The 23,291-nt window shown below is 42.9% G+C and overlaps 1 protein-coding gene across 1 annotated transcript in view; it reads left to right on the forward strand.

The window, feature by feature from the left end:
• The window catches only part of RYR1 (ryanodine receptor 1), a 91,080-nt gene that overhangs the window by 47,729 nt on the left and 20,060 nt on the right, over positions 1-23,291 (forward strand). The window contains exons 47-85 of the mRNA XM_072123473.1: positions 144-264; positions 492-661; positions 1,187-1,407; positions 1,499-1,589; positions 1,990-2,130; positions 2,215-2,378; positions 2,467-2,545; positions 2,637-2,726; positions 2,816-2,959; positions 3,597-3,677; positions 3,822-3,897; positions 4,102-4,225; positions 4,315-4,430; positions 4,626-4,693; positions 5,192-5,313; positions 5,583-5,632; positions 5,853-5,913; positions 6,006-6,244; positions 6,704-6,785; positions 6,874-7,004; positions 7,100-7,420; positions 8,058-8,298; positions 8,392-8,479; positions 9,223-9,315; positions 9,833-9,847; positions 15,023-15,193; positions 15,365-15,424; positions 16,391-16,528; positions 16,617-16,729; positions 17,072-17,168; positions 17,270-17,376; positions 17,457-17,508; positions 18,385-18,456; positions 18,547-18,646; positions 19,142-19,221; positions 19,380-19,456; positions 19,537-19,610; positions 20,916-20,933; positions 23,065-23,145. Of these exons, the coding sequence (XP_071979574.1) occupies positions 144-264; positions 492-661; positions 1,187-1,407; positions 1,499-1,589; positions 1,990-2,130; positions 2,215-2,378; positions 2,467-2,545; positions 2,637-2,726; positions 2,816-2,959; positions 3,597-3,677; positions 3,822-3,897; positions 4,102-4,225; positions 4,315-4,430; positions 4,626-4,693; positions 5,192-5,313; positions 5,583-5,632; positions 5,853-5,913; positions 6,006-6,244; positions 6,704-6,785; positions 6,874-7,004; positions 7,100-7,420; positions 8,058-8,298; positions 8,392-8,479; positions 9,223-9,315; positions 9,833-9,847; positions 15,023-15,193; positions 15,365-15,424; positions 16,391-16,528; positions 16,617-16,729; positions 17,072-17,168; positions 17,270-17,376; positions 17,457-17,508; positions 18,385-18,456; positions 18,547-18,646; positions 19,142-19,221; positions 19,380-19,456; positions 19,537-19,610; positions 20,916-20,933; positions 23,065-23,145 (4,369 nt within the window). The remainder of the gene's footprint in view (positions 1-143; positions 265-491; positions 662-1,186; positions 1,408-1,498; positions 1,590-1,989; positions 2,131-2,214; positions 2,379-2,466; positions 2,546-2,636; positions 2,727-2,815; positions 2,960-3,596; positions 3,678-3,821; positions 3,898-4,101; positions 4,226-4,314; positions 4,431-4,625; positions 4,694-5,191; positions 5,314-5,582; positions 5,633-5,852; positions 5,914-6,005; positions 6,245-6,703; positions 6,786-6,873; positions 7,005-7,099; positions 7,421-8,057; positions 8,299-8,391; positions 8,480-9,222; positions 9,316-9,832; positions 9,848-15,022; positions 15,194-15,364; positions 15,425-16,390; positions 16,529-16,616; positions 16,730-17,071; positions 17,169-17,269; positions 17,377-17,456; positions 17,509-18,384; positions 18,457-18,546; positions 18,647-19,141; positions 19,222-19,379; positions 19,457-19,536; positions 19,611-20,915; positions 20,934-23,064; positions 23,146-23,291) is intronic.

Genomic DNA, 23,291 nt, shown 5'->3' on the forward strand with positions numbered 1-23,291 from the left:
CTCAATAAAGTGATCAAATTTTAGCTATTTTAGGAACAGTCCTCTATACAGAGTACTGGTCATACACCCCATAGACTTGCTACCATGATTAACTTTTTGTATAACATACTTTCTATATTAGCTACTGTTATTCCATCCCCCAGTTGATCCAGGCCGGTAAAGGTGAAGCTTTGCGAATCCGAGCTATCCTTCGATCTTTGGTGCCCCTTGAGGACCTGGTTGGAGTTATTAGCCTACCTCTCCAGATACCAACATTTGGAAAGGGTAAATACTTTTTGGATGTTTCTTTTCAACTTTAAACCCTAAAGTTAACCAAAGCTGGTGTAGGATATGGACACCTAAAAATAAGTACAGTACTTGGCTGTTTCCAGTAGCTCCGAAGACATTGAATGAAGCAACAGGAGCCCTTCGAAGCTCCCACCCTTAAAGTTTAACATACGTAATAAAGATGATTAGATCATATCTCATATCTATAAATTCTTCTTGGACAGATGGAAACATTATTGAACCAAAGATGTCTGCCAGCTTTGTGCCAGACCATAAGGCACCAATGGTTCTTTTCTTGGACCGTGTCTACGGCATTGACAATCAGGATTTCCTTCTACAAGTTCTAGAAGTTGGTTTCTTACCAGATATGAGAGCAACAGCATCTCTGGACACTGTAAGTACCTTCATAAACCAAGAAGCAAATGTCCTACCTGCTTTGGGCACGGCCTATACTTCACCATAAGTTGCTTTAGTATTAAAGCTCAATTTTAATGGTGTTTTCTCAAAGTTTCCCCTGTTAGAAATAAACAAATACACTGTCTTGCCCCTGCTTTTACCCTGTGATCCAACAGTGGGTCTGTGCATGGGTCCTGGGTCTCATGACCTTTAGCCATCTTCATTCATTTGGTGGTTGAGCAATGATGCTCTGTATGAATGGAACTTCATCTCTCACGCGCTGGCCAAAGGTCATGAAGACTCAAGACTTGAATGTAGACCTGCCAATGAATCATAGGCCAGTTTAGAAAGGCTAGTAAGTGTTTTTTTTTAATTTTTAACACTTGAAAGGTAAAACGAGTTAGACAACCCCTTCAATGGAGACGAGAGGCAATACTAGACATAACCAATGGACAGTTGTGATACAGTCTTTTCATCAGTTCTCTCATATTCCTCATTATATTTTCTCTTCCTTGGACCTCAGGCTGCCTTCAGCACCACTGAAATGGCCCTGGCCTTAAATCGATACCTGTGCTTGGCAGTTCTTCCTCTAATCACCAAATGTGCCCCTCTGTTTGCCGGCACTGAGCACCGTGCTATAATGGTGGACTCCATGTTGCACACAATCTACCGCTTGTCCCGTGGACGTTCTCTCACCAAAGCCCAGAGAGATGTCATTGAGGAGTGTCTAATGGCACTGTGCAGGTACAAAACACATTCCTATTACTAAGTCTACTCAAATAAGTTTACCTGATTTGCATAATTAAAAGCCTTTGGGGGATTTTTTTGTGCCTAGATATCTTCGTCCATCAATGTTGCAGCATCTGTTGAGAAGGCTTGTCTTTGACGTTCCGATCCTTAATGAGTATGCCAAAATGCCATTGAAGGTGAGTCCATGTCCAGTCAACAGAATGCAACAGAATCCTTAGATTTGGATGATTCGCTGTTGTTAGAAGAATGACCAGACAATCTGGAGTTCACAAAGTTTTAGCATCTCCAGCTAAACTCTTTGGTGTTCTGTATTCCTGCAGCACCTCCACAGGGAAAGTGAAGCATTACACCTTGTCCATTCCCATTAATAATGTGTGTGGTACATAGGGCAGTACTCATCATCCAATGCAAGAAGCAATATTCTTTGGAGGGGATTCTCTATTAACTCAGAATTCTCCAATAACATGAATGGAAATGGGTTTTCTAAACTGGACAACTCCGTTAATGCTCCATCTAGCATCATTCCTTTGGATTTTGCATTGAAGTGCGTATAGTAATCATCCCTATTGGTTTCAGCTCCTCACTAACCACTACGAACGTTGCTGGAAATACTATTGTCTTCCAACGGGATGGGCCAACTATGGCGTGTCATCTGAAGAGGAGCTTCATCTAACAAGAAAACTTTTCTGGGGCATATTTGAGTCTCTTGCTCATAAGGTAATTCAGTTTTATTTCTTTTATGTTTTAAAAAATGAAATAGTTTGTCCAATTTTCGACCATCTTGTTAATCTACATTTTCAGAAATTTGATGCGGAGCTCTATAAGATCACCATGCCCTGTCTATGTGCAATTGCTGGTGCCATACCACCTGACTACGTGGATGCTAGCTACTCCTCCAAGACTGAGAAGAAGGCTTCTGTGGATGCTGAAGGAAACTTCGATCCCAAACCGGTGGAGACCTTAAAGTAAGTGTACTTGTAGGTATGAGGACTGTTTGTAGGTAGAAAGGTAGAGATATATATATAATAACGTAAATTGTATTTTATATCACAGTGTGATCATCCCTGAAAAGCTTGATGGCTTCATCAACAAGTATGCTGAGTACACCCATGACAAGTGGGCCTTTGAGAAGGTTGTAAAATTATATTTGTATTTGGTCATATGAAGTACCTATGTACTAGAATAGTTCCTTCACTAATGGTAAATACTTTATCATTTTCCAGATACAAAATAACTGGTCCTATGGAGAGACAGTGGATGAAGAAGCCAAAACTCATCCCATGTTGCGCCCCTACAAAACCTTCTCTGAAAAGGTTCATTGGACGTCTTCATTAGGCTAAACTGGACTATTAGAAAAGCAGATCCAGATCATTCATTTTTTTCTATGACTTCTCTATAACAGGACAAGGAGATCTACCGCTGGCCGATCAAAGAGTCACTGAAAGCCATGATCGCCTGGGAATGGATGGTAGAAAAGGCCAGAGAAGGGGAGGAGGACAGGGGGGAAAAGAAGACGAAAACACGAAAGATCTCTCAAAGTGCCCAGGTACGAGCCAACATTAGTTATCTATTCACTCCTTAACACAACCAGACGTAATTGTACGTCATGAATTTAAGGCAACATGACATACAGCTACATTGGGGCTCATTTACTTACCAGTCCTGCGGGCTATCCCCGATTCGGACTGTCCGACGATCCTGCGTTGTGCTGCGATTCACGTAGCTCGTGCGCCCAATTTCCTTCATGTGTCGCTTCCCCACTCAGGTCCCCGGAGTTCACCTTCTTCTTCCTGGTGCTTGTAAGTGCATTGTCTTGCGACACAATTTGAACTTTAAATCCTGCGCTTAGTCCGAATCAGTCGGATTGTCCGACGGCCATGCCCCCTGATTGGCGTTGCATGAAAGTCGGCGCCATTGCGGCAAAATCTGATCGCGTGCACCAGAAACCCCTGTTAAATGCGGCGCAACACGGAAATCATTGGGAAACCAGACGAAAATGCGGTCCGCGGACCCTTTGTAAATGAGCCCCATTATCTTGATTGCAACTGTGATAACATCTGAAGCCTAGAAACTGGAAGGCAGAAATAAAATAAAAGTCAATAAGTGGCCAAAACTGCTTGATTCCATAAGTATGTAAGACATAGGGGAACATTTATTTACCATTGTTTTTCCTCCCTTCCCAGGCGACCTATGATCCCTCAGTACAAACCTTCAGCCCAACTCCCATTGACCTCACTGGGATCACCCTGTCTCGAGAGCTTCAGGTAATGATATTACTTTACAAATATCCTATTATGAAGTATGAATGTAAGATATGGTATATCGATGATGTTTATTTGTAGCATCTGAGATACAGTGTAGCAATTTGTCCAAAAAATTTGCCTCATTCTTTGTTGTTCTTGTTTTAGTCAATGGCGGAGCAACTAGCGGAGAATTATCACAACACTTGGGGCCGCAAGAAGAAACTTGAGCTGGAGGCAAAAGGTATGGACAGAAGAACCTCAAATACGAAGTGTTATGTATGTGTCCGTCCATCCGGCTATCCAAGGGCACCATGCTTCTAAGATTGCTTTTGACAATATTCTCTATGCCCACTTCTACTATTATCTATAAGTTCCATGTCTGAGTTGACTGAAGGCAAATTGTGTTCTGCCTATAATTTGAAATGTAAATTAAACTGGTTTCCAGGAGGAGGAACCCATCCCTTACTAGTACCCTACGATACACTGACTGCCAAGGAGAAAGCTCGTGACCGGGAGAAAGCACATGAGCTACTGAAATTTCTCCAGCTTCATGGCTATGCTGTCACCAGGTTGGTTTTATGGGGTAGTTCATTACTGTCTCTACATCTGGTGTTCATGTCCTGGAGTTATGATGACCATTTGGTTTCTTAATTTTCAGGGGGTTGAAGGACATGGAGTTGGACACTTCCTCTATTGAAAAGCGTTTCGCATATGGCTTCCTCCAAAAACTTCTGAAGCTGATGGACACAGCCCAGGAGTTCATAGCACACTTGGGTAGGGGGACGAGAGAACTGAAAAAACATATGCTGGCCACATCTCATGTCAGACAATAAAAAAAAATATATCTTCATGTAAAAAGTAACAAAAGCTAGTATTAATAACTATATAAATGTAAAATGTTGGTGTTAGCTACTAGTCTTGACTGACTTAGGCGCCTTCTCAATGGAATTTTTTGTTTTGGCATTTTAGAGGCTGTTGTGAGCAGCGGCCGAGTAGAGAAATCCCCTCACGAACGGGAAATCAAGTTCTTTGCGAAGGTAGGTGGACTGTAGGTGGATTTCTTCCATGACTATGGATGTTTTTTTTTTTACAAGAAAGTAAGAAATAAACCCCAGTAACCAATATGTAACCAACAGCCATCATCAAATTAGTATGCTGCCCAATAGGTTGCAAAGAGCTTGCAGTTGAAGTCTGATCAGCTCAAGATGTTGACGAACCAGATCTCCATCCAGATCTACCCCTCCCCCTTTCCCCTACAAAAAACCCAAACATTTGGATCTGTTTACATTTTGATTCCAGAAGCTATGTTGGTTCCAAATCTAATGCACACCAGTGGTCTCTGATGAACATCATTGATTACAATGGGGTCTAGGTCACCATTGTGGTGTCCATGATTGTACTATAGAGTCTGGTCCTATAAAATTGACTGAAAGTTGTAGAACATTATTTTACTCTCCAGTGTTCTTAGTCACCAAGTGTTCTGCCTACCTCATATCCAACCCCTGATCTTGTGATGTTATCTTTTTCTTCTACAGATCCTTCTTCCTCTTATCAACCAATACTTTAAGAACCATTGTCTCTACTTCCTGTCTACGCCAGCTAAGGTCCTAGGCAGTGGTGGACATGCATCAAACAAAGAGAAGGAGATGATTGCTAGGTTGGTGCTCAGTGTACTTATTGCATTGGGCTAAGATGTATATCATATTTATGTAGCTTTGCACCAGTTGGATTGAGGGATTCAGTATTAATCTGTGAAGTCAATAGGAATGACTGAGAATATAAGACATTGTATCCGTAACTAGACGTCTTGGGTCGTGTGATATACGAGTACCCGTAGTGGTGTATAGAATTGTTGTCTTTCGTTAAACTCACTTTCGCTGTCTCTCCTCCTCCTTCCCCTGTACCTGCCTCTCTTACCTTCCTTAGCCTATTCTGTAAGATCGCTGCTCTGGTACGGCACCGCGTGTCTCTGTTCGGTAAGCAGTGAGATATTGCTGCTGTGAAGATCTCCTCATTCCACTAATCTTTACTGCATGAGCTGACCCCATACTGACTGCTCCCAAAAATCTACCGGATCCACATGTTTTCTCCACTGGATTTGTGGTGTGGAAGGGGTCTATGTTTGAGTTGATGCTTGGGTCCAGTTGAGGGATGTATGACTTTCTACTAAACGAGTGTCTCCCAATATTCCTCCAGGAACTGATGCTTCAGCTGTTGTCAACTGTCTCCATATTTTGGCACGTTCTCTGGATGCCAGGTAAGTTTGTATTTCTCCATCTCATCTTTTTTTTTATTAATTCCAAATCTCATCCAAATAAACATATGTGTCTCAATTGTGCTTCCTTATAGGACGGTGATGAAGTCTGGCCCGGAGATAGTCAAGGCTGGTTTACGTTCCTTCTTTGAAGGTGCATCTGAAGACATTGAGAAGATGGTTGAGAACCTAAAACTTGGAAAGGTTTCTCAGTCCCGTACTCAGGTCAAGGGCGTGGCCCAGAATATTAATTACACCACGGTGGCCCTATTACCAGTTCTGACATCCCTGTTTGAACACATTGCCCAACATCAGTTTGGAGATGATGTGATATGTAAGTATTGTTTTGATGTTGCGAAAATTTCGACATTTCATGTCAATCACGATACATTTAAAGATTTATTTCAAGCCCCACTAAAGGACACCCAACTTACAGACGACTCCTAGTTACAGACGGACCCCTCTGCCCCCTGTGACCTCTCTGGATGTTACTATAGTCCCAGGCTGCAATGATCAGCTGTAAAGTGTCTGTAATGAAGCTTTATTGATAATCTTTGGTCCCATTACAAAAAATTTTGAAACTGCAATTGTCACTGGGGCAAAAAGAAAATTTTTCTGGAGCTACAATTATAAAATATACAATTTCGACTTACATACAAATTCAAATTAAGAACAAACCTACGGACCCTATCTTGTACGTAACCCGGGGACTGCCTGTATAGTGAAGGCTCCATGACATTCGACTGATGGACCTATTATACAACTAAAATGTTGTCTTCTTATGTCACCTCAGTGGATGATGTACAAGTCTCCTGCTACAGAACATTGTGCAGTATCTACTCTCTAGGAACCACTAAGAATCCTTACGTCGAAAAGTAAGGATCTTCTTCATGCTGTGCAATTCACTTTAGAGTAGAAAAGAAAACTTTTAGATTGAAAATGTGAATGTGTGTTACTTTTCAGACAACGTCCGGCTTTGGGAGAGTGTCTGGCCAGACTTGCCGCTGCGATGCCTGTGGCTTTCTTGGAACCACACCTGAATGAGTACAATATCTACTCTGTGTATACCACCAAATCTCCTCGGGAACGTGCCAGTAAGTATAAGAAAAAAGTCCCTTATAAAAAAGGAATCTCTTCTCATTCTAGTTCTAGATATTTAAAAAAATTTCTATTCTTTAATTCATCATAGTCTTGGGTCTACCCAACTCTGTTGAAGAAATGTGTCCAGATATTCCTGATCTGCAGACTTTGATGAAGGAGATTTCGATGTTGGCCGAGTCTGGCGCACGTTATACAGAGATGCCTCATGTCATTGAAGTAACATTGCCAATGCTGTGCAATTACCTTCCTCGTTGGTGGGAAAGAGGACCAGAGAACATCCCTGATGACTCCTCACCGTGCTGCACCAGCGTGACTTCTGAACACCTCAATGCTCTTCTGGGAAACATCCTTCGAATTGTTGTCAACAACCTTGGTATAGACGAGGCCTCATGGATGAAAAGACTTGCAGGTATCTTGTAAGGCTTGTTTTATGTTTTTAGTATATGGTAATGATGGACATATTGGAATGACATGTAACATGGCCATTAGATTGATATATTGCCTCAACTACCAATCTCTTCAGAACTCTTCGACCATCTAATCAGGGACAGATTAAGACATGGACCCTGGGCTGTATTAATATTATAGCCACTACAAGTCCAGAATTCACTCTACAGAAGGTACTTTAATGGAGGATGCGTCCCTTCTGCCTGCTTTTAAAGGTCCTACAATGGACCTTCAAAGGGCCTGAAATGGCTCTTGTGTACATGTGTATTGACAGCAGGAACTGATGAACAAGGATTTCATGTGTGAAGATCCTTTTGAGTATAAAATGTGGAGGTTGTTTGAGTGACCATGGGCGCCCTAGTAGGCTTGGACCCTGGGCTACCGCTGAAACTGCCTATATTATAATTCAAATTCGTTTGGTGGTCCTCGGACTTTCCCAGATGACTTATTTCATGGTGGCAGAAGAGTTGGGCATTTTGAGTTTTTGTTCCTTGTTGCCTTCAGGATTAGCCAAGCTGATTGCTCATGTGTTTGGTGGTTGAGGAGTCAGTTGTAGGCCATTGGATGACTCTAATAAATATGCAACTTTTCTCTACCAGTGTTTGCACAGCCCATAGTAAGCAAGGCAAAACCTGAGCTTCTACGCTCTCATTTCATTCCCACCATGGAAAAACTGAAAAAGCGGGCAGGCAAGGTTGTTGCAGAAGAAGAGCAGCTACGTTTGGAAGCCAAGAGTGAATCTGAAGATTCAGAGACTCTGATTCGTGATGAATTCTCTGTTTTATGCCGAGACCTCTACGCCCTCTATCCTCTGCTGATCCGTTATGTTGACAACAACAGGTACAGTAACAAGACCACTGATTAATATTGGCCCCAAACTGGGCCTCAAACATCAGTCATTAGACTGACTTTGTTTTTTTTTTTTTACCCTAGGGCAAATTGGTTGACAGTACCCAATTGTGATGCAGAAGAACTTTTCCGCATGGTTGGAGAAGTGTTCATCTTCTGGTCGAAGTCTCATGTAAGTTGTAAATATTAAAGGGAACGTGTCACTAGGAGACCCATTTTTAGCACTCCCCCGGTCCCCACAGAGCATAGTACATACACTGCCAAAGTGTTTTTGTATAAAAAATAGGTTTTACAGAAAAAAAATATGTTATATTTTACCTTGCTGTGTGACTAGGCACTCGTCCCCTGGGAGTGGACCTTTTCAAATAAATGAATAACTCCCTTCACTCGGGATTGGCTGTAGAGGAGCAGGGGGCGTTGCTAAGAATGTGATGGGTGTTTTCATATATTTGAAAAGAACACATGGAGGAGCGGTTTCCCAAGGGTGGGGGGGGGAACTGCTCCCTTCCAGCCACTCCCAGTGGACGAGTGCCTAGTCACACAGCAAAGTACAATATAACATATCTTTTTTTCTGTAAAACCTATTTTTTATACAAAAACACTTTGGCAGTGCATGTACTATGCTCTGTGGGGACTGGGGGAGTGCTAAAAATGGGTCTCCTGGTGACAGGTTCCCTTTAATGTTGGTACAGGACTAGGCCTGTGCTGAATGGTGTCTTGTACAGTGCAATCTGTGGGTGGCAAATGGTCATGCACTAAACAAAAACCCTTCCACAAGTACCTAAATATAAGAGCCATACAGTGTGATGTCCAAAATTTGTCTATACTCTACGACTCTACAAATCATGCTCAAATCACGATCTCCAGGGTGTTGTCTTTAAGAACGTGCCACTAAATTTTTTGCTTTCTTACTAGAATTTTAAACGAGAGGAACAGAACTTTGTGGTACAGAATGAGATCAACAACATGTCCTTCCTTACCGCAGACAGCAAAAGTAAAATGTCCAAGGTGGGTCGACCATTTCAAACTCCATAAAGTCCTCTGGTGATGTCACACAATGCTGTAGATTTTAGAGTCTTTGGAAATTCTGACCTCTATGACAAAGATACAGTTAGAGTCTTCCAACATGGAGAATCCTGTCCTCTGTCTAAATTCCATAAATCAAGGTCCAGTATTTTGCTCCATACCACAATTTTTCGATGCAACAAGGACAAGTAACACCAAATCTCTTACTGGTGGCAACACTTGCCTTGAACAGAACATATTCCCCATATAGGTAGGATTGGACTTGGTGAAAACCAACGAGCATCAAAATTTGGTCCAATTTCTCAATATCACGTTTGGTATTACTAGTCCTTGTCCCGCTTCTTACTACGACATGTTTTCATGAATTTCGTCAGTTATTGTATTTCTTTGACATCCCAAAATCATCATAATTTGGAATTTTTTTTGTTTCTTAGATGTTTTCCTTCAACAATTTCTTCTGTAACAATCTTATGTGTTTTTCTCTTTGTTCCCTTGTTAGTCTGGAGACAGCCAGGTCAGCAGTCAACCTCTTTTCTTGTGGTGGGGCTGCTGCATTTTTTTTGCCCTCTGCCTGTGTGGGAAGCATGGCTACGTCCGTCTGTCTGTCCTGCTTTCACTTGTATATCACTTCTGTCCATGAAGTGCTGGGTGATACTGCACTGTGTTGATCACCTCCAGTATCGGCTCATACACTTTGTAAAGTCTTGCAATTACTTGGTCCTTCAGAGTAACTTTAAGGACTCCTTTCACTTCAGTTCAGTTCTTGTTCAGTTCTTGTAGGATATTTGGTCAATATTATTAACTTCAAGGGTTTTCTAGCTGTACATAATATACATTATGGAAGTGCCCATCATTATAGTTTCATAAAGTATTCTTTTAGTTCATCACATTGGGTCCATGGTGGGTCCATCACATTGGGTCCATGGTGGATCCATCACATTGGGTCCATGGTAAGTCCATCACATTGGGTCCATGGTGGGTCCATCACATTGGGTCCATGGTGGGTGCAAGACATTGGGTCCATGGTGGGTCCATCACATTGGATCCATGGTAAGTCCATCACATTGGGTCCATGGTGGGTCCATCACATTGGATCCATGGTGGGTGCAAGACATTGGGTCCATGGTGGGTCCATCACATTGGATCCATGGTAAGTCCATCACATTGGGTCCATGGTGGGTCCATCACATTGGATCCATGGTGGGGGCAAGACATTGGGTCCATGGTGGGTCCATCACATTGGGTCCATGGTGGGTCCATCACATTGGGTCCATGGTGGGTCCATCACATTGGGTCCATGGTGGGTCCATCACATTAGATCCATGGTGGGTCCATCACATTGGGTCCATGGTGGGTCCATCACAAGGGGTCCATGGTGGGTCCATCACATTAGATCCATGGTGGGTCCATCACAAGGGGTCCATGGTGGACCTCGGGGGTTTATCTACTTTTTGAAACCTGTTTAAGTTTTCTATGAATTAAGCAAGACTATAAGGCTGACAATACACATTAGATGACCTTTGTCTATCAACACATCCACATACATGAACACATTTATCACAAATAGAGGGAAACAACCTTCTGCCCGATGTCGCTGGTGGTGGATCCTCTAACTTGACAACAGGATCAGACATCTTAGAATACTACATGCCAACCATTCTTTCTCTCCTGCCACTGGGAGAGAGACATCTTAATGTCCCTTGTTGTTGATTGAGCCCAACTTTTCCACTATCCAAGTACATTTTTAACCATTAGATTCTGTAGATTCTGTAGAAGATGTCTACCTACTCCATCAACCATAAACAAGAGTTTTCCTGGCTCTTGTTGCCAATATCGCCCCAGCAGTAGGTTCTCACAGCCTTTAGAAATGGTTGTACGGCCAACCTTCATTAGGGTTACATGGACCTAGGTTTATGAATGGACCATAATACCATTGATTATGAGGCTTAAGAATTCCGACACTAACCAAGCCGTTGGTAGGAGTAATTTTGGTTAAGAAAGTGAAAGGAGGTCAGATAGATAGATGATTTTGCATGTTCTCTTCAGCCTCTCCAGATACGGGAACGGCTGTGTGTTTTTTATCTGCCTGAGCAACACATGGCACGTAAAATGTGTTGGCAGAGAGTGATGTCACTCATGTGGGTGACAACTGAGGTGCAGGATAGCTGCGTCCTTCGGGATTTTGTGGTGTTTTTCAATTGCTTTATTGTGATCCTCTATGGCTGCCTTGGAGGGTGATGAAAGAATCGAAATGTACAGAAACGCCAATATATGTTCTACCAGTCCAACCATAATGGATCTATTGCTGATTTACATCATTAGGAAAGAGCAAGGTTGAACTACTCTCTCAAATATCTCACAAATATGTTGTTTTAGTGTCTTTGATATCTATGGACATACCAGGCCTATTCACTCTTAAATGATGGTCCATCAAATATCAAATCCTAAGATTCTCTGTATGCTCTAGGTCCTTAACACCACATAAAAAAACACAATGGTTGCATGTTATCTGTTACAAATAGCAAAAAAAAACAAAAAAAAACAAAACGCCCACTTATAATTTAGTCCTCTACAGCCATTGGATTAAATTTGACTTCCTGCTCCGCCTCCCATCTGCACGTGATGCTCAGAATACTGAACATTTGCTACTTTCTTTTAATGTAATTTTTGCAGTATTCTGCCTTAAAGGAAGGATTTACTGACTAAATTGAGATGGTTTCCAGTGTTACTAGTATAAGGTGCCATTAGAAGGCAGGTAGAGCAGGAGGTCTGTGAGGTGGGACTTCGACCAATAGCTGCAGAGCAGTGAATGATGTCAGAGAAAGGGGCGTAATTTTGGCAATCTCTGCTGTACATTATCTGCTGTGAGGGTAAAACTTATAACTTGAACGAACCTACAAAATAAAATCTCTAATAATCAGATTACGTATAGAAATCCTATGAATGCAATATAATACCTCTATATATCGCGACATAAAATAGATATGTAATAGGAAAAAAATAAGTTAAAATGTGTTGGATTAGGCTCTAGAACATGCAGAGGCTGCATAGGACAACTCCCTATGGATCTGGTTAATGTCTCTCGCGCGTAAGTCCAGTTGGATATATATCTGTACTGGTTATGTTGTGTATCTATTATTTTGCTTTTTGTATATTCATATAATGTTCACATTGTCTTCCACCATCATGGCGCCTCCTGTCCTGCCATGAACTGCTCCTATGTCCCTCATGGCGCCTCCTGTCCTGCCATGAACTGCTCCTATGTCCCTCATGGCGCCTCCTGTCCTGCCATGAACTGCTCCTATGTCCCTCATGGCGCCTCCTGTCCTGCCATGAACTGCTCCTACGTCCTTCATGGGCGTCATTTTTGCGTTGTCCACGTTTCATGTTACGTCTCCGTAAATTTTCCATAATTTCTTAGCAATTCTAAATTGTTCTTACATCTTCCAAAGAATCATCTCCACTTCTACTCACCTCATCTTTGGGTCATTGCCTATAACCTTTCATGTCTTCAGAAACATCACACATACCGTAGGAGAAGACAACCCCTATGTTACTTTGTAGTTTAATTTCTATTTCTTTATCCCTGGAATTTGTAATGAGGCCCCTTTTACAGCACTTTGGGCAGATCCACAATTCTAGGAACAATGGAAAGATCCACTAAACCGAAACAATGGGGCTCATTTACTAAGGGTCCGAATTGCTCACTTTCGTTGGGTTTCCCCGATTTGCGGCGAATTCCCTCTGGATTTTGGCACACGCGATCGGATTGTGGCGTATCGGCACCGGTTTTCACACGACAGGAATTGGGGGGCGTGGCCGTCGGAAGACCTGACGGATTCGGAAAAATTTGTGCCGCAAGAATAGCACTCACATACACCGGGACGAAGAAGGTGATCTCCGGCGGACCTCAGCGCAGCGGATATCGGGCGCACGACCTTAGTGAATCCCGGCAGAACCCGAATCGACGTCGGAGAACGCGCCGCGGGATCGCGAATAGACCGGGTAAGTAAATGTGCCCCAATATACTAGAAAATCGATCCTTTAAATGCTCTTTGAATCAAATGAATACTATTATTATTTTTTATATATAACTATTAGTACACGTTTGGGACAAAAAAAAAGTTTTGGGAAAAAAAAAAGTTTGGGGAAAAATTTGGGGCGTGTACCTTTCTCATCAATGATACCCCTGTAACCTACTGTACTTCTTTGTCATATTTTATACTCAGACTTCACACTCTTTTACATGTTTGTACTCCCCTATATACGTGCATTGGGGGTCATTTACTAAGGGCCCGATTCGCGTTTTCCCAACGTGTTACCCAAATATTTCCGATTTGTGCCTATTTTCCCTGTATTGCCCCAGGATTTTGGCGCACGCAATCGGATTTTGGCGCATCGGCGCTGGCATGCACGCGACAGAAATTGGGGGGCGTTGCAGAACAAAAACCCGACGGATTCGGAGAAACCGCCACATTTTTTTTAAAAAAAAGTGTTGCGGGACTCGCGCTTACCTTCACAAGGAATAGGCCGGTGAACTTCAGTGCGTTCCGGCGGGCCTCGGCGGACTTCAGCGCAGCAGCAACACCTGGTGGACATCGGAGGAACTACCTTAGTGAATCCCAGCCGGACCCGAATCCACCGCAGAGAACGCGCCGCTGGATCGCGAATGGACCGGGTAAGTAAATCTGCCCCATTGTCTTCTCAGATTAAAGGAGTTGATGTGCGATCTAATGAAATCCAATAAAATCTAATAAAAATGTAAAAATTCATCTGTAATAATTTGTAAAACATGCTCTTGTGTCTAGATATTCATGTCCCAGAGTTTTTATGATGACACCCCAGGTGTTATGATTCCCTCTCCAAATGTCCACCTTATTTGTCCTGTGCCGGTGGTCACTCATGCTCAGTAGATAAGTTCCATCACCTGTATCTCCTTCGATATGGGTTGTGGATTCACAATTGGATTTACCGCACTAGTATTGGCTTCTTATCATTGGCACAGGACACATTAGGTGGACGTTTGGTAAGAGTAAGCCTTGGTTGTATTTTTACAAAAACATTACACGTAAAAAAATTGGTATCTTGCTTATGTTATTGAGGATAAACCCCTTTAGCAATACCAACATTTATCTTCTGAACTAAATTTTCATTGCTGTAACATATATTGTTCTCTGTTCTTCTCAACCATAAAATACCATCCATAGGGTTATAGCGTAAAAGAATACAAGACCCGCATATATTATAATGCCTCAAGTGTGGCCAACGATGGTTTGAAATGGCCTACACTATGGTATATGCCAATCATTATAGGTATATTGAAATCCATCATGAAGACTAGAGCTCATGAAGACTAGACTTTTGTCTAGTCCAAAGTGCCTTCTGCTTACACAAAGTTCACATCCGAGAAGGTTGAGGTCTCTGTGAGTGATGCCTGGTGGTGAGTTCTGGTTTATCGCTGGGTCTGGGCACTTGGCGAAAAATGAGTTCAAGTGGCTTCAGATATTGGACACTTGGTGGATTGCGGCTCATGGCTGAATGGATGAGATGTTGATGCGTTTTGCGATTGATTACCTCTTAAGGTGTTTGATGTTCCTTCAGTTTCACTTTCGAGCTGAGCTGCATGCATCGCATTTCCTGGGAATCTCTTTTCTACTCCAGATGATCTAACTCTCCTGTTCCCCTTTAGTCTGGTGGCTCTGACCAGGAACGCACAAAGAAGAAACGCCGTGGGGATCGGTACTCGGTTCAGACGTCACTTATTGTGGCCACCCTAAAGAAGATGCTTCCCATTGGGTTGAACATGTGTTCACCTACAGACCAAGAGTTGATCTCGTTAGCTAAGACGCGCTATTCTCTGGTGGGTGTGATCCTAGAAAATATTTTTTGTACCTTTTTGTACTATGCTTAATTGGTGTTTACTATCAGTTGAAAGCTGTAACCAAAAAGATTGTCTACCTCTTATTCAAAAAGTTTTGGTCTTCTTTCGTCTTGGTTTTTTTGTTCAATGTCTAAATTAATTTCACTACAGAAAGACACGGATGAAGAAGTGAGAGAATTCCTGCAGAATAACCTTCACCTACAGGGCAAGGTGGGTGGATTTTTACTCTATTCCTAAATTATACTATATTATCGTGCCTCCAACTTGTATTACAGTTTTGTCAAGCTTGGTGAAGGCCACTGTACGAGAAGTACAATGATGTATCTGAAGGTGCAACCTTGTCTTTCCAAAAGGATGACCACTGACCGCATCAAAACACAACACCAGATTTTAGAGCCATATAGTCGCACAATGCTGTCATCTTCTCCATGCACTGATCTCTATGGTTGGTTTTGGGTGGAAAACAAAAAAGTTGTAGTACCTTCACCATTGGAGGCCAACAGGAATGAAGACATTCATCCCTTCAAATTCCCTTGGCCACTGGGGGTATGATATTAATTCCTTTATCCCATTAAAGGTGTTTTCCAGGAATTCTGGAAAACCCTTTGAGGCCCGAAAGGGGTGGTAACACAAAAAAAATAATGTAACTACTCTGCTCCGGCTCCTGGTTCCTGCAATGTACTTCCATTCTTCAGCACTTCTGCTCGACTGGAAAAGCTGGGGGGTCACAGGATCCACTTTTGCCAATCTCTTACCCCCTTTACTGGTACTTTCAGTCACATGCAATTGCCAAAGACCAAAAAAGACCAGAAGTATGGGTGCATTGTTGCAATCGGGGACCAAAGCAAATCAGTTTACTTTTGCCATCCTTGCCCCTGTCCCCAGGGTGATTTTCTAATTCTTACTACTGAGCTGACTAGAGACAAGTGGATCCGATGTTTGCGCTCGAGTTCAGGTTTCGAGATTTAGCCGTGCGATCCGGACACATTGCCGGATTGGCCAACAGCCAATCCAGCACATTGACGCCCCTCGCAAATGATTGGCCAGGGGTGTCTTGGCATGACATCTAAGAGACAATACCCTGGTGGTATGACAACATAAAGGGGGTTTTCATTGCGTATAACTTCAGTCAAAACCAATTAGATTTAGCTTTCTGCCTCTATTTATTTTATTCAGTGTGAGAATTCATCCTCAATGCGTTGGCAAATGGCCCTTTATAACAAAATGTCTGGCAAAGCAGAAGACTCCAACAACCCGGAGAAGATTGTGAAACGTGTGCAGGAGGTGTCAGCAGTGCTCTACCATCTTGAACTGGTGAGCAGCTTCTTCTCATCTCTCCAGTCTTCTTTACATGTTCCGGGTCTCTCGTCCTCACTGTCTATTTGTCTCCTTCGCTCCCCAGACTGAACATCCCTTCAAATCCAAGAAAGCCGTATGGCACAAGCTTCTCTCCAAGCAACGGCGCCGCGCTGTAGTGGCCTGCTTCAGGATGACTCCACTGTATAACCTTCCCAGGTTAGAACAAATATGAATGGGTTTGAACGATAATAAATACCATGTCTGATTGTTGGTCTATAGTAGATGAAGCTCAGTTTTTCTGATAGAGACACTCGGATCTCCAGCATAGACATGAAATTTACTGATATAGTCCTGGCTGGCTATAGACACCACTAGAGGGAGCTCAGAATCTTACTGTAGACTGTTTAATCATTAAACAAAAAAACATTGCTGTATGCAATAAGCTCCTGAGCTCCCCCTAGTGCCGGGTTCAGAATAAATTGCTATAAAGTTTCTGAAGTTCTTCATCTTTTCTACATGGATCCAACTACATTGCATATCTGACATCCACTCTTCCAGACACCGTGCTTGTAACATGTTCTTAGAAGCTTATAAACACTCCTGGATTATGAGCGAGGCTCATGACTTTGAGGACAGGATGATTGACGACTTGGCTGTAAGTAGCACAATAAAATATTTCAATTCTTCATAAACTAAGAACTATGATTTCAGCTCTCAGATTTCTTTATTGAATCTATTGTTCTAATTATTCCTCAGAAATCTGGTGAGACCGAAGAAGAAGAAGAGGAAGAAGAAGAGAAGAAACCGGATCCACTGCATCAGCTTATTCTTCATTTCAGTAGGACGGCTCTGACGGAGAAAACGTGAGTATTCTAGTGGGACGCTCAATATAATATGATCTTATTGAGTAACTAAGGGATTAAACTTATCTGTTCTTCTACAGGAAACTGGATGAGGACTACTTGTACATGGCCTACGCAGATATCATGGCAAAGGTGAGTTCTCAAAATGTCCTCAAGGGTAGCAACATATGAGTTTCCATTACTCATGGGTCATTTCGAGTCATTACCCAAAATGTCAATGTATGTACCTACACATCTGGTGTCTTATGTCAATTCTGCAGAAGGGTTACCATTCAATGCCCACCTCGTCCCGGTAAACAAAGGGGCACATTTACTAAGGGTCCGAATCACGCTTTTCTGTCGGGTATTCCCAATTGCCCCGGGTTTTTGGCGCACGCGATCAGATTGTGTTGCATTGGCGCCGGCTTGCACGTGACGCAAAACAGGACCAGTAAGGCTCATTTACTTACCCAGTCCTGTCGCGATCCAGCGGCGCGTTCTCCGACGAGGATTTCGGAGCTTGCCGGGATTCACTAAAGTTGTGCGCCCGATATCCACCAGGTGTCGCTGCTGTGCCGAGGTCCGCCGGAGTTCACCATCCTCTTCCTGGTGCATGTAAGTCTGTGTCAAGCGACCCTTTTTGTTTTTAAATAGCGCAATTTTTCCGAATCCGTTGGGTTTTCCGACGGCAATGCCCCCCGATTTGCAAGCCGATGCAACACAATCCGATTGCATGCACCAAAACACCCGACGCAATTCAGTGCAAAACGGTAAAATTCGGAAAACCCGACGGAAAAGCGCAATTTGGAGCCTTAGTAAATGTGCCCCATTGTCTTCATACACCCTTGCAAACAGTCCTAAAAAACACAGAACAGACCTCAAGTAGTTTTCAGGACAACCATTAAGACGCGGGTAGAAAGTCCCCGCCATTTGTTGAGACCAGTGGCCTCCATCTAACTTGTCTACTAGATTGATGTATATTCCAAACTTGCTTTAGTAGTACATTTATCTCTTACCTCTGCCACCCAGAGTTGTCACATGGAGGAGGAAGGTGAAGAAGAAGCTCCCATGGATGAGGAAGAAGCTGAACTCTCATTTGAGGTATTACTTTAATATCAACCCCAAAATATAGTATCAACTCATTCATTTTGTGGACCCCACTAATGGAGGATCTTCTCGCTTCATTCACAGGAGAAAGAGATGGAGAAGCAGAAGTTACTGTACCAGCAGTCCCGGCTCCATAACCGTGGGGCTGCGGAGATGGTCTTGCAGATGATCAGTGCATGTAAAGGTGGGAATACTTGTACTCCAAAGATACATTACATAATGGGGCAGATTTACTTACCCGGCCCATTCGCGATCCAGCGGCGCGTTCTATGCACAGGATTCGGGTACGGAGGGGATTTATGAAGGTAGTTCCTCCGCCGTCCACCAGGTGGCGCTGCTGCGCTGAAAATCATCTGAACGCACCGGAATACACCGAGCTGGACCAGGTGAAGGTAAGCGCTTCCCAAGCGACACATTTTCGGTTTTTAAATGCGGCGGTTTTTCCGAATACGTCGGGTTTTCGTTCAGCCACGCCCCCCGATTTCCGTCGCGCACATGCCGGCGCCGATGCGCCACAATCCGATCGCATGCGCCAAAATCCCGGGGCAATTCAGGTACAATCGGCGCAAATTGGAAATATTCGGGTAACACGTCGGGAAAACGCGAATCGGGCCCTTAGTAAATGACCCCCAATGTGTTATTGGCCAAGTTCTTATCTCTCTGCGCCCATGTCTTCTAGGTGAACCTGGAGCTATGGTCTCCTCTACACTCAAACTTGGTATTTCTATCCTCAACGGTGGTAACTCTGAGGTTCAACAGGTAGGAAACTCCAGATTGTTAAATAGACCAAACATCTGACCAACATATTCCGGGTCACCAATTGATAGACGTGTAGGGATGAAGTAAGACCCATATATTACTAGAAAATCTTAAAGTGTTGAGCACTAATATATAATTTTATGCATTTTTTTCTGCAGAAAATGCTGGATTATCTAAAGGAAAAGAGGGAAGTTGGCTTCTTCCAGAGCGTCCAGGCCCTCATGCAGACTTGCAGGTTAGATCTGATGATGCACTTATTAAGATCTATTTAGATCTCACAGAATAACACAAAACTCACATGTTTTGTCCATGTAGTGTCCTGGATCTGAATGCATTTGAGCGTCAGAATAAAGCAGAAGGACTCGGCATGGTAACAGAAGACGGGACAAGTGAGTAATACCACATTTTGGATATTTTAGACTACATACCAGGCACATTTACATTTACTCAGGACCTGGAGAAAACCCAAAAGATGTGAATAGAACTCTTATACGAGCTTAGTTTAGTGGAAGTCATCGATTACAAGGACAATAGGGTTTCAGTTTCATAATAAGGAGTCCATAAAAGCTGTGAAGGATCTTCAAGGGCGGAGCATCAGAAAAGTCTTCTCTCATTGGTGTTCCTTTCATCCCTGTGCCATGCTCCACCCCCGAGGTCCTGTACTGACTAGTTTTGCCTGTAAAGTTATGTAAACACATGAATTCTTTGTGGACAACAAGTTGACAACTGTTTTCTATTAAGTAACTGTCATATATGTGACTTTTGTGGCTACATGTTATTATTTTTATTTAAATTTGCCATTTTTAGCTAGTTATTTCATTATTATAGCATTTTGGTGTACAGTTCCCAGATAGCTCATAACTAAACGTCAACAAGTGGAATTAGATGTGTATATTTATGCAAATTTATGTTACTTTTAGCAAACAAATGGAATTGTGCATTATGTGATTAGGTTGTGTCTTATATGTGCTTTAGCTAATAGGGGTATGTATAGGGTATTCTATCTTTTTCCTCTATCTTTCTGGGGACCCTTGTGATTAACTGTGTGGGAACCTAGCAGTTAATGTTTTTATTTTCTGCAGCGCCATCACGGGTGGCCTAAAACATGACACTTTGCTCATTCAGATATAGAGAATGTCTGGCTAATACTGGAGCAGTCCTCCATTTTATTTTTGGTGCTCTACATTTTTAGCCGAGAGATCAAAATCCTTACTAAAGGATTTTTACCCCAATTCTGTATAGTATATCAAAAAGTTTTCTACACCAAATAAACACTTTAAAGGGCCGTAAAGAAGTTGGCCGAAGTTGGACAACCCAATATAGTAGGTTATTCCATTGTATTGTGTGTATCCATTCCCAATATCATCTGCTGTATAAGGTTACACCAGACCTATAAGACATGTAACGTGATTTTCATCCATATCTGGACTATGTTCTCCAAACCCATCTCTATCCTAATCACATCATCTCTAAACATACAGGACATTATCTCTTCTACATGACTGTGTTTTTCTCTCTCTACCTGTTTCTGTTGTCGAAGGTTGGGGGGGTTGGAATTGTTATATTCTTGGCACCATCCAATTAATGAGTTTGAAATAATGATAATCACATTTTCCTTCCTGTTCCCTGACATGGTTGTGTCCCCCTCCTTTACCTGCCTGCCTCTCTCATTCCCTGACCTCCTTGGTTCCCAGTCATCAACCGTGAACAGGGTAAATGTTCATTTAAACCAAGCTCCATCAATGCTTCAACTAACAGCTCATGGTAGCCCTCCCCTCACCTTCTCCTTGTGCTGATTGGACTCAACCCCCCGAGAGAAATTTTTGAAAATTTGCTTCCATAACAAACCGGTGATTTCCTATACGTGGGGTTTAGTTTGTACATCTGTAGAAGAACCAAAACTGGTGCCATTGGAAACCTTTGATGGCCTCCAGGTCCATGCCTTCTGCAACATTTAATAGTCCAAAAATATGGTTAGGATGGGTTGAGTCAGCTCAGTGGATTTCATTAGCACTAATTTCCCTAATTTCCACTTACTTTCTCTACTAACCAGTTTCTTTAACCCTCTAGTCCAAGGTGCGAGACTGTTCTGAAGTTGTAGAAACATAGTTTCAGTGGGTTTCTGGTTTGGACAATCGTGTCCTTCAACAAGCTTTGTTGTTCAAAGGTTGTGACTGCCAGTGATTAGATGCAATGGGGGTCATTCATTAAGGGCCCGAATCACATTTTTTCATCGGGTTGCAGGAAAATTTCCGATTTTCGCCTAATTCCGCCTGGTTTTTGGCGCACCCGATTGGATTGGGACGCATCGGCGCCAGCATGCACGCGACGGAAATATGCAGGTGTCGCGGTCGGAAAACCTGACGGATTCGGAAAAACCGCCGTATTTTTTTAAGAAATGTGTCGCGTGACACGCACTTACCTGCACCCGGCCTAGCTTCGTGAACTCCAGTGAACTCCGGCGGACTTCAGCACAGCAGCGACACCTGGTGGACATCAGGCGCACTACCTTAGTGAATCGCCGGAAGACCCGAATCGGCGTCGGAGAACCCGCCGCTGGATCGTGAATGGACCGGGTAAGTAAATCTGCCCCAATATGTTGAGGAACCAAGTTGTTCCTTGCAGCACCACAAAGAAGCTTTGGGAAAATGCACATTAGATGGACAACCTATGCCTCTGAAATCAGTGAGACCAGTCAAAATGTGTCCAATGAATATGAGTATCTTACGTACATACATTCAAAAGAGACTTTTGTCTTTGACGGTGACAACCAAATGAAAGATGCACATTCTTCATAGACATGTTGAACCTATAAGTCCACCACTTGTCTCCAGACACAACGATCAAGCAACGTAACTTAAGCTATCACACTGTGCCATGTCTACCACAGAGAAAAGAACTGGTAAAGGGTCCCCTTGGATTGATAAACGGATAATTTTTATAGATGCCACCATGCAACATGACATAGATACAGACTATGGGGCTCATTTACTAAGGGTCCGAACGCCACACTTACTTTGGGTTTCCCAAATATTTCCATTTTGCGCCGAATTGCCCCGAGATTTTGACGCACGCGATCGGATTGTGGTGCATCGGCGCCGGCTCTCACGTGACAGAATTCAGGGGACGTGGGCCGTCAGAAAACCCGGCGGATTCAGAAAAACCGCGGAATGTTTGAAAAAAATTGTGTCGCAAAAATAGCACTCACATACACCGGAACGAAGGAGGTGAATTCCAGCGAACACCTAGTGGACATCGGGCGCACGACCTTAGTGAATCCCGGCAGAACCCAAATCAGCGTCGGAGAACGCGCTGCTGGATCGCGAATGGACCGGGTAAGTAAATCTGCCCCATTGCCTTCTCTTTTTTTGATACCTACCTAGGGAGTGGTTGTCCTGTGAAGTTTCCTGTCTCTTGACACCTGATAAACCTCTAACCGCATGAGCTTTGCCGGTTTGCAGTGTACTGAGTTTGGGAAGAAACTAATTTCGACTCTCTAAGTGATTCTTAACCCTTAACACTCCTGCCATTTTCCAGCATCCTTACTATTTCTCTACCTTCTCCTTGACCTGTCGATCTGATTCCTCCATCTTTGTGTCCACTGTCTTTATTTCACTTTCTATGTTCCTCCTTCTCCTTTTATCTTCATTTCTCGATTTGTTCCTTGTCTTACTCTCGGTCTGTCTCTTTCATTGATGTCCACCTTTCTCTCTTACGTTACCCGTTCTACCTTTTTTTTCCCTTTGTACAAACACTCTTCTACTTAGAGTCTTTCTGTCTCTGATCCATTCACAGTTTTTGTGACTCTAATGTTACTGTTTTTGTGATTGTCGGTATCTTCAGGAGAAAAAGTCATGGCGGACGACCAGTTCACCCAGGATCTATTCCGCTTCCTCCAGCTGCTTTGTGAGGGACACAATAACGGTATGAAAAAATTTTTGGAAAACTAATTATAATTCATGGACTTTAATTTGTAGAACCCTACATGGTAGACTGTAGATCTCACTCAGGTTCTAGAGTAATTCACATCCAGCTTGGATGCCACCAAAGTTGATGTCCTCAAGTCACTT

This window comes from Engystomops pustulosus, chromosome 9 (genome assembly GCF_040894005.1).
Source record: "Engystomops pustulosus chromosome 9, aEngPut4.maternal, whole genome shotgun sequence".
Taxonomy (NCBI): domain Eukaryota; kingdom Metazoa; phylum Chordata; class Amphibia; order Anura; family Leptodactylidae; genus Engystomops; species Engystomops pustulosus.